The following is a 17,500-nucleotide window of genomic DNA, read 5'->3' as shown; positions in this document are numbered from 1 at the left end:
GCATATCATCGTATATGCATGCCTACATTCATACATACATACATACATACATACATACATACATACATACATATATACATACACACAGACACACACACAGACAGATAGAACGATACGATATATTTGCTGGGACAGCAGATAACCATATTATAAATATAGTGTCTTATATTAAGAAGAAGATGGCAATAATTGTGATGATGATGATGATGATGATGATGATGATGATGATGATGATGATGATGATGATGATGATGATATGACTACGATAATGATGATGATGATGATGATGATGATGATGATGATGATGATAACGACGGCGGCAATGTCGATGATGATGATTCACGACACTGCTTCTCGTTATTTTCATTGGTTGTCTCATTTTTCCACAGAAGATTTGTTAATTAATTTTATGGCGGTTGGAATGAAGGTTGTCTTATGTCGATTTGTCCGACATTTTGCTTCTAGATACCGTCTTCCGGAGCGCAGAAGTTGGAATTTTTCGTTCAGCGGATGCCTCTTTTCGTTGATAATGTTAAAAGATTTCTTCTCAACTGCATTAATATAAGTTGTGTCAAGGCTTCTAAGGTCTGTGTTAATTATTTTTGAAGCCTCTCTGAGGGTTCTATGTAGTTTGGATTTTTCTTTTGTTCCACAGCTTCCATACCACGTTGTGATGCCAAACGAAACGATACTCAATATTAATGACTTGTAGATTTGTATCATGGTCTTTCTGTTCACATTGAAAGACCTTAATTTTCTGAGTATATACAAGCGCTGGTTACATTTTTTGATGACATTGTTGGTGTGCGATTCAAATCTTAGACTGTTATCTATAATTACACCAAGGTATTTAAACGTTTCAACAGTTTCAACCGCCTGATTGTTAATTTTTGTTATTTGTCTTGCTCTTTTTCCTATTTTTCTGTGATCAAACAGTTGTTCCTTTGTTTTTGTTACATTGAGCTATATATATATATATATATATATATATATATGTGACTTAACATTTAAGAGATGTATTTAATGGAATAGGGATAGATATATGACTATATATATATATATATGTGACTTAACATTTAAGAGATGTATTTAATGGAATAGGGATAGATATATGACTATATATATATATATGTGACTTAACATTTAAGAGATGTATTTAATGGAATAGGGATAGATATATGACTATATATATATATATATATATATATATATATATATATATATATATATGTGACTTAACATTTAAGAGATGTATTTCATGGAATAGGGATAGATATATGACTATAATATATATATATATATATATATATATATATATATATATATATATATATATATGTGTGTGACTTAACATTTAAGAGATGTATTTCATGGAATAGGGATAGATATATGACTATATATATATATGTGATTTAACATTTAAGAGATGTATTTAATGGAATAGGGATAGATATATGACTATATATATATATATATATATATATATATATATATATATATATATATATATATATATATATATTATATATATGTGACTTAACATTTAAGAGATGTATTTCATGGAATAGGGATAGATATATGACTATATATATATGTGACTTAACATTTAAGAGATGTATTTCATGGAATAGGGATAGATATATGACTATATATATATATATATATATATGTGACTTAACATTTAAGAGATGTATTTAATGGAATAGGGATAGATATATGACTATATATATATATATATATATAATATATATATTATATATATATATATATATATATATTATATATATGTGACTTAACATTTAAGAGATGTATTTCATGGAATAGATAAAAACGTTTTTTTTATGCCAGGTTTTTGGCTCATATTATTCAATGTTAGTAGATTACATTTAAGGATAACATCATACACAAATATTTCATTTATATTGTGTTGGATTAATCTAATGCTTATCTTTTTCGTTTAAATTTTCAAAGACTGTCCAAAGAAGGCATATCAAAGCAGCGTGTAATATACAAGGTAAGACAACTCCACCAACTTGTTTATGAGATTTTATCGTACTGTGTTCTATTTTAAATATCTGAAAATCAAAGTAAACCATAGGATAATGATGTGTAACTATTGAAGTCAGCTTCCTGAAGCAGTATTAAATAGGCATGCCCTGTTTTAAGATAACTATGTTTTAAGGCCATGATATAATTTATCTACATTTTTATCTTTCCAACAAATTGTTGATAGAATTCTTACGTTCACTAAAAAGACATATCAAATCCACCTATACTTCTTAGACTTTGTTGCATTATAATTGTCCAACCTCATATTGTTTAGTAGTCTTGGGTGTTATTGACCTCGGTCCCAATTTGTTACCTTTCCTTTTTTTTAATAATCCCCCATGCCCAAAGAATGATATACATTCAAAACCTTTCATGGTATCTGCAAGGTATACAGTATTCACAACAAAATACATTTTAATATAATATCATCGCCATTACTATCATCATCAAACTTGTTGCCATCATTGTCGTCATCATCATCACTATTTGCAATAAATATGGTAATGCATAAACCAAGAAATGATGAATAATGTACACTATTTTGGCTAACACAATTCTGTGAATTGGTCATTTAATTCTCACAGCCAGAAAGTGTTTGGAGTGAAGAAGATATTGAAGTCGGTGATGAAGTTTTGAAGGTAGTTTATGGACAAATCTTTGATATCATTCTTCATTCTGGATGTTTGCTTTATTCTCTTGTAGCATCTGTATAGATTTTAAAATAACAATCATTATTATATTGATAGCTTTGCCTTGATTTTCATCTCACTCGACCCTCCCGCTGCTTTATTTCAAAGCTTAAATTGTGTAAAGATTTTGTCTTTCATCATTCACCCTTATTAAATACTTTCTTTTGATATTTCAGTCATTTTTTTTGTGACCACATACTTTAATAAACATATATACATATATACAATAATATTGCTTCTTTTTATTTTAAAAGATATACTTTAAAAGTTTTGAATATATTATTTTTTTCTTTGCACAACGAGTTGCTCCATTTCTTTATTTTTATTTTATATTTTATCATTCATATCCCCCCCCCCCCCCTCCCACCTTTTTTGTTACTAAAGTGCTTCATATTTAACTGTAGCCAATTTTAGCTCTGTATTAAACTCATGAAAAATAATTCACAATAAACTATCTGGCAGGATATAGAAAGTAGTCTTTCAGAGCCATATAGCCCATTAGGCGAGTATTTATCCGGGATTCTTTAGTGTTAAGTGGGCAGTAACAATTGATTGCTATCTTATTGATAAGCTATTACGTGATCGCAAAGTACTTTCCGCTGGATCTAGCAACCCCAGCTAACCAATCGCTGCTGGATGAACGGCAGGTGAAGGGGATCAAAGATTTTTTTGAGTTAGTGTTCTACCAACTGAACTATCAGGTCTCCCAAACTGTCAGGATAGCACCATGTTTTCAAAAATGTTTTTATTTTTAGAGTGACTTCTCATCAATAGTAATTCTCTCTTTAACTCTGTTCATCCCTTTTCAAGAAGATCAAATCGAAAGAGGTCTCTCTATATTCATGGTAATGCTAAATTTGAATCAGAGTTCCTGAGTTTCTTGCTTTAGTTTAGATGTTGACTCTTTTAGTTTTATTTTCATGTTGTTTCTCTTGTTAGTATATGAATATGGCCATTCAGACCAGTAGACCAGTGTTTCTGAATTTTGTTGTCTTGTTGTTTTTTTTCGCTTTTATTTTCAATTTTCTTTGGATTTTGAACTTTATAGAAATTAAAACAGATTGTTCTTTAAAATTCACATCATAATAATTATAAAGTACTCACTCAAAATCTATAAAGTTTTGGACAATGTTTTACTATTTCTATGGGTTTTATTATGAAATTTAACTTCTAAAATCATTTTGAAAAGCTGTTAATGTCGTCAGATTTAACATCAACTCTTTATCAGTATTTTTGTAGTTTTGTAGTACTTTTATTTATAAATTTTATTTGTTAACTCCTATGAAGTCTTTTTTTTTTGGAGTAAATAGTACTACTCATGATTGCCATAAGAACATTGCCCTTTGAGTTATGCAGGGCCATATAGTGTGACTTAAATGGCTTGCAAGCAGAAGACCCACCCGCAATGCTACACTGCTCCCAGTTTGTAAAATGTAATAACACTTTAAAACATTTTTTTATTAATTTTCTGTTTTAAAGGTAAGATATCTTTATGATTTGCCTAATGTGTCACAAGTTGTGCTGTTTTGTTATTTTGTAGATCAATTCCAAGTGATGTCCATGTCTTTTTATACTAGTGCAGGATTTTGAAACCAAATTGTCACTGTCTTCAAATATATTTCTCATTTCAACCAGAGGTGCCATTCTCAGCCAAATTTCTTCCCAGAGGAGAGTCTGCTAGAGGAACTGGGCATCCCTAATGACATTAGGAGAGACTACCTTATCGAGAATGAACTATTGATCTTAGATAGGGAGAGAGATGGGATGGATCGGGTATGCTAAAATATTTTTTTTTTCAAATGTCATTTCTTTAATATTTTCAATTGAACATTCAGTATCGTTTGAAATCATCAAGGTTAGTTTGCCGCAAGTAATTTGTTTCTCCCCATGGGTTGATGTTTTAGGGAGTGATGCTTTTCAAAAGGATAATAACAGTATGTTTGGAAACCCAATATTTATTGGTTTTTATACATTTGTCAAATCCGAATTGTGATTGTGTCCTAAAATAATCAGTTTACCCTCTGTCTCCTCTGACACCTTGGTGTCATTCCTTAATGGTACAGTGAAATAAAAACAATGCACAAGATGTCGAGTTCTTGTATTCCTATGAAAAATCTCAATTACAAAAAGAGCAATTCTAGAGTAAGGCATACAATTGTGTGTTCTTAATCATCCTGATTCGCAGTTTAAAAATATATGTAGATATGATAAACTTTAGATTGAACTGTCTGGTGAACTTGGAGGACACAATGATACGTCTGATGTTTTGCATGATAGTACCAAACACATCTATATTTTATTTTGATGTGCTATTAATTGAGCTACTCTGCATCAAAAGCGTTGTAGGTGCTTTAGTTTTAAAGCAAGCAATGTGTGAATTATATTTTTTTCAAAAACAGGATAAGACTGATTCTCAGACCAAGCCTGTTCTTGGAAGTCGAGATTTTATCGCTGATGATTTGAAGAAACTGATGGATCAAAAAGATGATGAATTTCCCCCAGGCGAAGAAGACGATGATGACGACCTTCCACCTTTGATTCAGGTAATCTGACTTTACTTTAATAAGTCAGAACAATCTGCCAGCAAGGTCAACAGACTTGGTAGCTTTACCTTCTTTCAAAGTTGAAAGAAATTTTCTTGTGGATTACGATATTGAAATGATATTGAAAGAGTTAGTCTTAGGTCATAGAGGTGCTTTTTGTCGGTGAAATATTCTGTGAATCATAATGTCACAACCTGTTCATTGATTGTCTTTGACTAGTGTTTTATCTCAACATCAAAAGGATACTCTATCACTTCTAATCATTGTTGCTACAAATCGAATTCTCTGATTGTTACTAAACATCAGTTAACAAGCGTACCATTTTGTCATACCATCGCAATAGCATCTTCAACGTTATTGAGCAATGCTTATCATGCACCGATAATGATAGGTTATCAATTTGATAAAGATAAGAATTCAACCATCTGCACCAAATTTATATGTGCCTAAAATGCTACAAATCGATTTCATAAGATATAGAACTTTGCTGCACCACTATAAATATCTCTATTTGAGTGCCCACTGTTGAATATTGCAGGCAATAACACGCCATGCTAGACACGATGACATGAAAGAAAGAATGGAGAAGCAACTCAAGGAACTTGAAGATAAACAGAGGCAAAGAGAGGAAGAGGAAACGTGAGCAATAATCACATTCTATATATATATATATATATATATATATATATATATATATATATATATATATATATATATATATATAATTAATAAAAGCAAAAACCATGAAATAATAGTGCTCAACTTTTTGATAAAAGGAGCTATTTATAAACATTTTAATTATAATTATTGTTACTCCTACATATCTTTCCTTCAGAAACATACACAAATGACATTCTACTACACTAAGCAAACACATTTGGAACCTCAAAGAAAAAAACATACAACACAGCATCACATGGAAAATCATCTCCAGAGCACAGTCGTACTCCCCCTCTTCTAAGATTTGCAACCTCTGCTTAGAAGAAACATTCTTCATCATCACAAAACCGACCATGGCAACGCTCAACAGAAGAAACAACTAACATCCTCATGCAGACATAGAAACAAACACCTTTTATGTAATTACGAACCTCCATAAACACGAATCTAGAAAAACACAACAATCTACTTTCACTTCCAACAACAATAACGATTACACACACTTCCCGTAGATTGTCCCAGTGACAAGAAACAGATCTGTAGGAGTAACAATAATTATAATTAGAATATATATATATATATATATATATATATATATATATATATATATATATAATATATATATATATATATATATATATATATTATAGCGGTCTCTCATATAACCTCAATTGTGTTGGAAGAGACCTAAAGCAACAAACAAACAAAACAAAAAAAAAAAAATATATATATATATATATATATATATATATATATATATATATAAAATATATATATATATATATATATATATATATATATATATATATATATTATATTTTGTTTTGCAAATATTTGCCCACTTTAAAAAAATGGGATATCATTTTATGTTCACACGAGATATATGGAAAGTTCACTTGAGGAAAACTGTTTGAAAAATAGACAAACTCTGTCTATTACATATGGCAAACAATTAAGCAAAACTAGTGATTCCATGAATAATCATTAAAAATGGAATGAAATCCTTTTCTCTTTCCCTGGTTGTCCGTGTGAAATGTCATAGCACAACCCATTTCTTACATAGAGCCTCTGTTTTGTTTTTTTCTGTTTTAAACAGAAAAATAAAAATTATATTTTTATAATATATATCTTATGAGAAAAGAAATTTTTATGAATGTTTACATGATTTAATCTAATTATTATTATTTTTATTATTATTATTATTATTATTATTATTATTATTATTATTATTATTATTATTATTATTATTATTATTATTATTATTAATATTATTATTATTATTATTATTATTATTATTATTATTATTATTATTATTATTATTATTATTATTATTATTACATCCCCAATACTTGCTCAATCATTGAAGAATGATATTATGATAATGGATTTTAATTTCTATTCCTCTATTTCCAGTGTCTATGTGAGTCCACCAACCCAGCCTCAGCCTGACACAGTTAATTCTAATATGGGAAACAAGGTAGTTAATGTTATTTTAGACAACGTGGTTTGATTAAAAGAACCAACGTTTCCTTTCAATTTAAACCTTTTATTGTAACATAATGAACAAAATGAGTAAAACCCAAATCAAAGGCCTACTATGTCATGCTTTTTGAAGAAGCCACATTGCTGATGAGAAATATTCAAAAATTCAATACACCCTCAGATAGGGTGAACAAAATATCTTAACTCTTTAAGATTCAACCCGACAAAAAACGACAACGGCATAATATTCATGGGCGGGGTAGTCAAGACTGGTCTCAGTAAGTAAAATCCAATCGTTGTGAAGGAAATGACAGGCCCTGTCACCGCTGCGGGGTGTTTTCAGCTTTGATTTTTATAAATTTGCCTACAGAAAAGAAAATATGTTTCAGAAATTGCGATTTGGATCCTATTTTATTTGCGGGTGAAAATCGTTGACATTGCACTTTGTTTGGTAAAAATCGGTAAAAAATTACGACTTTGGTGATGAAAAATGACTTTGAAGACAATTATTGTAAACTTTAAAAAATATTATGAATAATTTATAACTCCCTTATTTGTGGGTCGATTTTGTCATTCGAGGTATCAATTTTATTGTAATAAAGAGATAGGAACTTCAGAGTTATTTTTTCTGATGCGAAATTATTACTTTGTAATTTTAGCACCCAGCAAAATAGTCGGTAATTAAATTTGTTACACCTCTTTGATAGACCGCCACCGTCCATTCGTGTAGAATTGTGAATCAAGCGTCTCAAAGTCTTCGACTAATCACAGGCTATCTATCCAGCTGGCCGAAACAAAGACGCTTCTCCTCGTCGATGTATTACGCTATTGTTATGCAAGGAATATAACACCTTATTGAGTAGGCCTAAAAGCTAAAATCTAAAAGTAAAAAATATAATTCTGAGGAATTTGAAAGTCACATTGCTGAATTCAGCTTGAAAAAAGAAGTACATTGGTCTTTGTTTCATAAAAATCGGTTGAAAACCAACTGTTTTACGAATAAATTTGATTTTAAAAATTGCTTTTGTTTATTTTAGCTTTTATTAGCAACTTTTTTATTTATCGGCCGATTTTCTTGATTTTTTTATCATTCTTTATATCTCAAAGTAACTAGAAGATAACTTGGCTTTTTTACCTATCAGCCATGCCTGGATAATATATTCATCAACGTGGCGATTGTGACGCAACTATTCCATGGCCGTCTTCCACTGCCTCAACAATGATTCAATTCATTGTTGACGGCTGTTGACACGTGAGCTGCCAGAACGACCAATCGTTGAAGGGTCAAGATGCTCAGTAGCCAATCGTTCTTCGGTCAAAAAACTTAAGAACTCACGAGAACAGAAGTTTGAAATTTGGTGATGGACGGACCTATGAAATCGTTTCTGGGCGGAGTTTAGCCACGAGTGACTGTAGAAAACAAAAAGGCGACTGCAGATATCAAAGAGAAGGCTTATATCATCAAAGGATGTCTACATGATTGCCTTGGCCATATAGGGAACTCATTATCTACTCCCCCAAAAAGAATCTGAACATGAGAGGGTTAACTGATAAAAGACATAGAGATTAAAAACAAATTGCTCATCTCAATAACGCAATCCTTGTTGCATTTAAACAAAGTGTTATTTTGTTATTTTAAAGTATAAAAGTTGATACACAAGCTCATGAGCTAGTCAATAAAAGGATAATGAATGAATGAACAAAACAAAAAGTTGATAAGTGGTAATGGAGTCATTTTCGCTGAACAACCCCCCCCCCCCCCCCTTTAAAAAAAACCCACAAAAAAAAACAACAAACAATTAAAAATATGATTATAAAAAACACCCCCCCCCCCCCCCCCCCCAAAAAAAAAAAAACCAAAAAAAAACCCCAATGAACCAAAAATAATAAAACAAAACAAGACAAATAACAATTAGAAAATATGTAAAGATTATAAAATGTGTTTACAAATTGATGAAATCTAATCCTTTTGACATGATTTTTCATTACAGGGCATAGTCAGGACATCTGATATTCGGGTGTCAGAGAGAGTATGCATGTCTTCAGTCACTCTCAAGAGGCATGCCCCTGTCTACAATGATCTGCTTGAAGAGGTAAAATATGTACTTTACTTATTTAAAGTATGTTTTTCGATAATGAGTTGGCAGGAAAGAGTTTTGAAAATCCGATACTGGTTCGGGGGTAATAAATGTCACTTTGACCTTGGGCGTTTTTCTTGGCGAAAAAGAAATTAAATAGAACTCTATATTGCTCGTGGGGATGACCTTGGTTAATAACATATTTTCCAAGTTTGTTCTATCTAAGCTTCACCTTAAGTGTTATGTCTCAATCTTGGCCTAGATCACAACATACACTGACATATCAAGTGCCACTTATAAATGTCTAATATTCTTACAGGATGACTTCAAGTCTTGGTGATGATTCACCTACCCTCGTCTTTAGAGGGGAGACCTTAACTCGAGGCTCTCTACCATGTGAAGGGTGATGTAAGAAATGACTCGATTTCTCAATCCGATATTATGTCAGAATGGATCAGATGAAGAGAATTACATTTCAGTTATAATGATCAGAATTATGGAATTTAAGTTTTATTTTAAGGCCTTCAATTAATTCTCCAATAGATGGTATTATTTTATGTTAAAAGTACATCAAACTTACATCATCATCTTTGAAACTACTGGCTATTAATGTAAGATATTGATAAGTTGCAATCATTTAAGTTATTCTTCCTGTATTTTATTGTATCAGAAGAAAGTGCACAGCATATTTTCTGAGATTTAGATTGACATTAGATGTATATAAAGCTATTTATCCATTAAACTGAGATGAACGTTCAGGAAAATTATTGTCAGTAAGAATATTTAAATGAAACAGATATTATATCATATTCCATATGAGATCTTACATCACTTTTTTTTTCTTTCAGATTGACCCAGTCACTGTAAAAGGTTTGGATAAGAATTTGTTTTTGAGTGATGAAATCCAAGAGGTTTACAAAGAAATCATGAAAACTGTCCCCACAAAACACATGGAATTGGACGATGTAAGTTTTATAATTCATAAAACCTTGCTTTCTATGTCGATTAATCTATCTTCCATCCCACTGGCTGTCGAGTTCCGACATTGTCATTTTACGAGGGCCTAAGTAACTTAGATAATTTGACCAGGATCAGCAGGAATCCCATATGCGAAACACCTTCATGCAAAAATGTGGTAAATTTATTAAGACCAGAGGTGCATAATCCCTGAGATATTCATGGTGTATAAGAAAAAGTGACTCTCTTGTGGACAAACTGAGATTCTCCCTTAATGCCTGACTACACCAATATTTTATTTCTCTTGTCTTGATAGTGTGACTTAATCTCAATATGCTCAGACTTGACAGAACAGGAGTGAATTTCTCCCCAAAATTTAATTGGGTTAAAACTTTTTTGAAAGTGATAAAATCATTGTTTGCTCCTTTCTTTAGAGTCAGATTGCTTAGATATGATTTTACTTTAATTGATTCGCTGTCGTTTTTTTCAGTCTATACAGTCTCTGTCATAGTAGATTATTTGAGATTTTGACACAATCATTATTTTAGAAGCTAGTAAATAGACCTCACCCGCTCACCCTCATACTCATACAAATTATCTTTATGCATATATGTATAATGTACACAATATTTATTGACTATTTTTCATTGTTTTTCTTTGCCTAGTTGAGTGACAAGGTAAATTGTGATCATATTCTTTTTTATTTTCTTTTCAGATTATATTATTTTTTGTTTCTGTTTTAATATTTCTATACTTCCCACTGCTTTTAACAAATGATGTCGTTTTCTTTTGCTTTTTCTTTCAAGATGTCAAGTCACACGAATATAGGGTACCTTTTTGAAAAAAAAACAAACTTTGTGGACTATTTGTTCATATTGGCCTTTGATTATGAAAAATAAGGATCATTCAACTAACAACAAAACAATCAATAAAAAAAGGAAACGAAAAACAAACAAAAAACAAAACAAAAAACAAACCAAGAAACAAAACATAATTAGACAACCCCCTTCGCCAAATAAAAAATAAACCTAAATTTATTTTTAAAAAGGTAGAAAGGTAGCCTTGCATGGTCTTAAAGTTTGACAACCACTGAAGAAAGTAAATTTGAACTTATCTTTGATCAATTCTTAAAAGTTAACTGATGTTAAATTCATTTCAATCCTTTGAATCCTAAGAATATCCCATTTTCAACAAACCATTCAACAAGTACAACATTTACGAAGAAACAAAGTATTATAAAAAGTTCATGAAGATATGACACAGTTATTGGGGTAAAAAAACAAAAGAAACAAAAGCAACAAAAAAGTGACAAAACAAAAGAAACAAATCACAGTTCACATTCAGTAGGGTCTTCAGAAGTCTTTGATTTTCTTTATGTAAATCCATGAGCAAGAAATTCGTTTGAAACTATAGGCTAAATTATTTTGAAATGTCGATATGATTTTAAAGTCTAATGATATTTTTTTGGAAAACACTTTTTTTACAAGTAAAAATCTAAAATCATGTCTTTTTCCTTTGTCAAGACATATTCACAAATATGGCTCCAGAGTATGAGACGATGCCTTTTCTTGTTTGATATTTAAGAATGATAGGGCCATCTGAGTCTCTTCAATTTACTCTGCCTGAGAAGTGTTATATGAAAGCCTAACTTTCTGAAAATCAAATTTATACAACGTATCCTAAGACTTGAGTGACTTTTTGTTGAGATAACGATATGTCTAGCAGATTGTTAAAATTAGCTTTTACAACAGTTTCCCTTGTCCTTGAACTTGACAAAAGATGCATCTCTTTATTGTTTACTTTACGGTGATTTTGTTAAGATGTATTAATTGTTTCTTTTTAAAGTACAATAAGGGTTTTATAACGATTCAACGTATTTGTTTTCCCTTTATCAGTGCATCTGAACATAAATACTAACAAAGAGAATTTGATTTTGAAAAGATTTGGAATTTTAAAAAAATATCCTAGTTTCAATTTGGCAGACTTTAGTATTTTTTTTTATAGATTCCTGTAAGAATTTCAAATATCTGCGATGGAGGTAACAGATAACCTGTAGGCTTCCTATCCAGGCAGTAACATTCCTTATTTAATAAAGGAAACTACGGTAAAAAGAAGTGTTTCAGCCGGAAGATGAACTATCAATTTATGGGGCAGCTTCGTACCCATAAGGTACTGAGATCGATCACCCGCCGCTGCGCTGTGTAGCCTTGAGCAAGCCACCTTGCCATAGCTCAATTTGCGGCACTGCATTGCGGCTGACGCCTTGGTTTTTCCAGTCTTCCCTTGGAATAGACCCTAGAGACAGATTTCCCCAATGGGATGAATAAAGGGAATTTTATTTTTTAAAAATTAGTTTTATATTTAATGTCATCCAATCTCCTTTCATTGACTACTGACAAATAAATAATTACTTCCCTACTCATTGATAACCGTTAAAAGAAAACAAGGCGTTAATTGAATATTTTTGGTTTAGGAAGCCGATTCTAACAATAGTTTACACAGTAACACTTTTATTTTACTTTCATTTTTAATTTGACTAGAAACGAGACAACAGTAATTGACTTAATATTTCCTTGTTTATTTAATGTTTTAACCATCATTTCAGCCCTTCTAATCTTTATTTTGATTATTCCTCTTCAGTATGATTAATAATAACATTTTTTTAAAAATCCTGTGTCAGAGTTGACTTTGAAATCACTTTTTTGTTCTTTTTTGTTTTTGTTTGGTATTTTATATATTTTTTAAACACACACAAAAAAAAAAACCTACAAACAAACAAACAAACTTTGGAAACAATTTTTTTTTACAACTTTGGTTAGATTTTTGACATTGGCTTTTATCATTTCAGTTGTAGGTAATTGCATTATTTGTGACGCACACATTTTTGGCAGTTTAGTGAGATTAAGTAATTTATAGTTACTTCTTCTCATTTGCTTTCGATATTTCTAACATATGTTAAAGAGAATAGTGCTTACAAGCAGGCTGTCTTTGGCAAGTTATTTGCTCAAATTAATAAGCTCAAATGTCTGTAAATAGGCACCACAAACTGTTGACACAAGATGGATGAAAAGCTTCCAAACTCATCATTCTTTTGGGGAAAAAATGCTTTGAGATCAACTAAAGTTAAGAGTAATTATATTTACTTGCTATCGATCAACATGTCTATATCTTGTTCTTTTTCAATAGTTTTTTTTTTTTCGTTTAAAAAAAAAATTACAGCCACTCTCTAATAGGGACTGGATATGGAAAGAGTCATAAATCTGGTTCTATGCGATGGCATTTTTCATGTACTAATTTAAACTTGACTTGTTGATATTGAAAACAAATCCTCAACCACATAGAGGAGCTTAACAATTTTTAAAATTCATATCAGCTTAATAATACTTATTCAGAAAATGAAACTTGAAACACTTGGAAATAATGAAAAGTATCAATTGTTATACTCGGTAGTTAGTGGTACCTACTTTGAATAATGAAGAAAATACAAGTCAATTGGTCATGTGGCATTTATGACTTTTACAAAAATAATTCACACAAATAATTAATCAATGCTTATGATAATGACTCTTACAAAAGTCGCATTTTTTATTTTATATGCTTTATAAATTGAATCTGGTTGAGTTTTATACATTTTCTTTCCATTCTTTGTTCACAGGACCCATTAGTTTTGCATGCTCCGGAGTCAGTCAATGTATCAAATACAATGGCATCTGCCTCATTGTCCAAAAGAGTTGTGGAGAGAGTTATCAATCCTGCTTTTGTCAAGGACAAGGGGCCACCATGGGGAGATGCTCAGATGAAAGACTGGGTCAGAACGTAAGGAAATTATACCATTAAAGATAGACTTCACCTGGTGTATTTAATTCAATGTTAACAAATTGAAACAACTACAGTGGGTTTTATATAACACTCAAACTCAAATTTTTTGTTAGAAATATTTTAAAATACTTCTTTACACATTACAACTAAATTAAATTAGAATGAAAATGCGTCAATAAATCTATAATGATTGAGTTGTAATGAGTTTGTTACAGTGCAAATTTTTATTTACTTAGTTGTGGAAAGCGAAGAATTCAAATAATTTTTGAGATCTTGTAAACTCCAAGATTTTTGGATTGATCTTAACAGAATTGATAATACTAGATCGATTCGTATGATAAAGTAATTGAATAGTTTAAACAGTTATGCAAAACTAATAATAATTTGCCACTGACTAGAAACTGTAGACTGATTAACCAAAAAATATTATTTTATCAAATTTAAATAAAAAGGATGTACTATTTCGTTCTATATGCAGATTTTAGTGATTTGACACACACTCCAAAATCATATTTCAGAGCCAATCTCGAAAATTTTATGAAGATCTAATTATTGTTAAAAGGGAGTATACAGAATAAACAAAAAAAAAATAATTAAAAAAATAACAAAACTAAATAAATTCCCTTTATTCTTATCATTGGAAAATGACATTGAAAAATAGCAAAAGTTTTCATTTTGTTTTCATTTTTCAGACCTGCCCAACCTCCAAAAAACTTTCTTGGTGAAGACATTTTTGATCCAGTGGTGAGTTTTAGATGCTTAATAATTTAACGTTATTAGCAATTATTAGTTTTCAGCATAAATTGAATTGTTGCATTTGACTTATATATGATGGACGATTCGTTTCTGGCATTCTTCCATTTCAAGTATATATAGAATTAACAGCTATAATATATCATTTGATACATGTATATATCTAATTGCATTTTATTTTTTATCAGAACAAAATCATCAGCGGGTGGTTGGATGGGAGCATCACCCCTGAATCATATACCTATGATGTTCGCATGGGTGTACGATCCGATAGTGATGTCGTTTCTTCTTCTCTTTACTAGCCTATCCTGCTTCTTTGGTTTGTGATTGTATTTTTGACAGGGGATATTTTTTTTTCTGTAAATCTTCTGCCTGTTTGTTCTTGGTTATTTATAATTAAGCTTATGATATCTTTAGGTTGTGATTTTGATTTATATTTGTACTATTTTTGTTAGATTGCTTGTTTTTTTGTTTCAGCGGTCTCTCATATAACCTCAATTGTGTTGGAAGAGACCTAAAGCAACAAACAAACAAAAAAAAGAACAAAATCACGACCAGTCAAAGTCGAATAATGAGCTGTCACATATCTCAACAAGATTATCAGGCTATGAGTCTTTTGTCAATATTGAATAGTTTTAAGCTATCTCGAATTATGATTTTTACCAATTGTTACATAAATTACGATCTTTGTTTTTCGAGGTATTCATATACATATATGTATACATATTTTACATTCTCAGACTCCAAACATGAATAAAATTAAAGAGACAATGGACAATTCCAAGAGGCAACCATCAATGTTTCCCGCCATGGATAGTCTACCAAACATGATGGCAGACAAAATGTCTCGCACATATGCCTCATGGTTACAATGGTGGAAATCTACCCTCACAAGCGATGACTATATGAAATATCTCTCTACTTTAGTGAGTAATCCGTTATCTCAATGAAGGAATCACAGAGCACTTTTTTTTAATAGCTGCTCTTGAAACCAATGTTCCTGCCACCATAGATGTAGATGAACATTTTAAAGCGAATTCCCTTCCATTTCTTTTATTTAAAAAAAAAAGTTAAGAATATAAAAAGGAAAGAGATAAACAAAAAATCATGTGATTTGCCACACTGAAAGTACAGACTTTCTAAAGAAAGACCCATTGTTAATGGGATATTGGTTTTTTTTAAAAATCTCAGTAAACAGTAAACTATGCTTGCCTTTTGGCCTTTATTTAACTTCCCTCTTAGAATAAAAAATTTTGTAAGTAGAAAAGAAATCAGAATTGATATGCGCTATATATAGAATTCAATTTGAATTGAACAAATGGTCATATAATCAACAGATTACCAAATCTTACCAAATTTATTTTGATTAATTAAGATTTCGTTCTAAGTGACAATGGGATACGACTAAGTCTTTTCATTGTGAATGCTCAGGGTGGATTCACTAACTAGCACCAGAAAACCTGAGTGAGAGCTGTTCTCAAAATCTCTCTTTGTCCTTGAGCAAGGAACCAAATCACAATGCTGTGGTAATATTTTCCTGGGTTATTTCACAGTTTATTAGAGATTGTGTCAATCAAATTTATTAACGTGATTGATGAATGGAATTTTTTATTTATTTATTATTAGTTTTTAAAATAATCACCACAAGTAAAGTTGACTTATCTTTAGTCCAAATTAGAAATGTTTAATAATTTCGATATTGATGACATAACATCTCCATAATAATCTGTTCTAGGAAACTGATTATATGGGTGCTGTTTTCCACTTCTATGACTCTGAGGAAGATGAACCAGGGAAAGATGAGGCGAGCAACAGATCTCATCGTTTCTCCAGGAAGATGCAGTCTAGTGGCAGGAGTAAAATGTCTATTGAACAAAAGTACGTAATTTGTTTTTCTTATTTTAAAAATGTGATTTATGTAATTGATACAAATTACCAGCCACCGATTTTTTTTCACAAAATTCACTCATTAGCAGAAAGAACGAAGATCACACCAACCAATAGATTTTTATCAATCAAATCAGTCTAATGCTTGCCTTTTTTCTCCCTTTTTTATAAAACATTTTCAGCATTAAAAAGGCTTCTATCTAAGGGAGCAGAAGTAGGGAGCGAAACTTAAGTGCTATAATGCATTGATAGTTATTTTCAGAGTATTTAGTCATAATCTATTAAACTTCTCATTCTAGATAAATGCACTAGATAGGGGCCAGAACATCAAGAAAAGTTTCTTGGAAATTCAAAGGATTCACAAAGTAGTCATTCAAAGTCATAAAGCTTTAAGCAGACATTAACAATTGCTTGCCAAAAAGGGACGGCCAAAGATAAGATGGTTGGATTGGTATAAAAGAAATGGGTCTGAAGGAAGATGATGCATTTATCTGAGATGCATGAAAATGTGGCAATCATTATGGCAACTCTGCAGAATGCGGGATAGGCTGGAAAGAAGAAGAAGAAGAAGAAAGAAGAAAAA

General features: G+C 30.8%; 1 protein-coding gene across 2 annotated transcripts in view; it reads left to right on the top strand.

Moving 5' to 3' along the window:
• The window catches only part of LOC144965452 (coiled-coil domain-containing protein 87-like), a 47,391-nt gene that overhangs the window by 17,342 nt on the left and 12,549 nt on the right, over positions 1–17,500 (top strand). The window contains exons 13-24 of one of the 2 annotated variants that reach the window (XM_078900810.1): positions 1,972–2,014; positions 2,634–2,687; positions 4,374–4,511; positions 5,138–5,281; positions 5,820–5,920; positions 7,355–7,418; positions 9,415–9,516; positions 10,350–10,466; positions 14,114–14,274; positions 14,970–15,021; positions 15,771–15,956; positions 16,766–16,908. In XM_078900810.1, coding sequence (XP_078756936.1) covers positions 1,972–2,014; positions 2,634–2,687; positions 4,374–4,511; positions 5,138–5,281; positions 5,820–5,920; positions 7,355–7,418; positions 9,415–9,516; positions 10,350–10,466; positions 14,114–14,274; positions 14,970–15,021; positions 15,771–15,956; positions 16,766–16,908 — 1,305 coding nt within the window. The remainder of the gene's footprint in view (positions 1–1,971; positions 2,015–2,633; positions 2,688–4,373; positions 4,512–5,137; positions 5,282–5,819; positions 5,921–7,354; positions 7,419–9,414; positions 9,517–10,349; positions 10,467–14,113; positions 14,275–14,969; positions 15,022–15,770; positions 15,957–16,765; positions 16,909–17,500) is intronic. The other variant, XM_078900811.1, reaches the window with a different exon arrangement.

Source organism: Berghia stephanieae, chromosome 2 (genome assembly GCF_034508935.2).
Source record: "Berghia stephanieae isolate SIO BIC M18660-M18661 chromosome 2, UCSD_Bste_1.3, whole genome shotgun sequence".
Lineage (NCBI taxonomy): Eukaryota > Metazoa > Mollusca > Gastropoda > Nudibranchia > Aeolidiidae > Berghia > Berghia stephanieae.
This window is presented reverse-complemented; position numbering and strand designations above follow the sequence as displayed.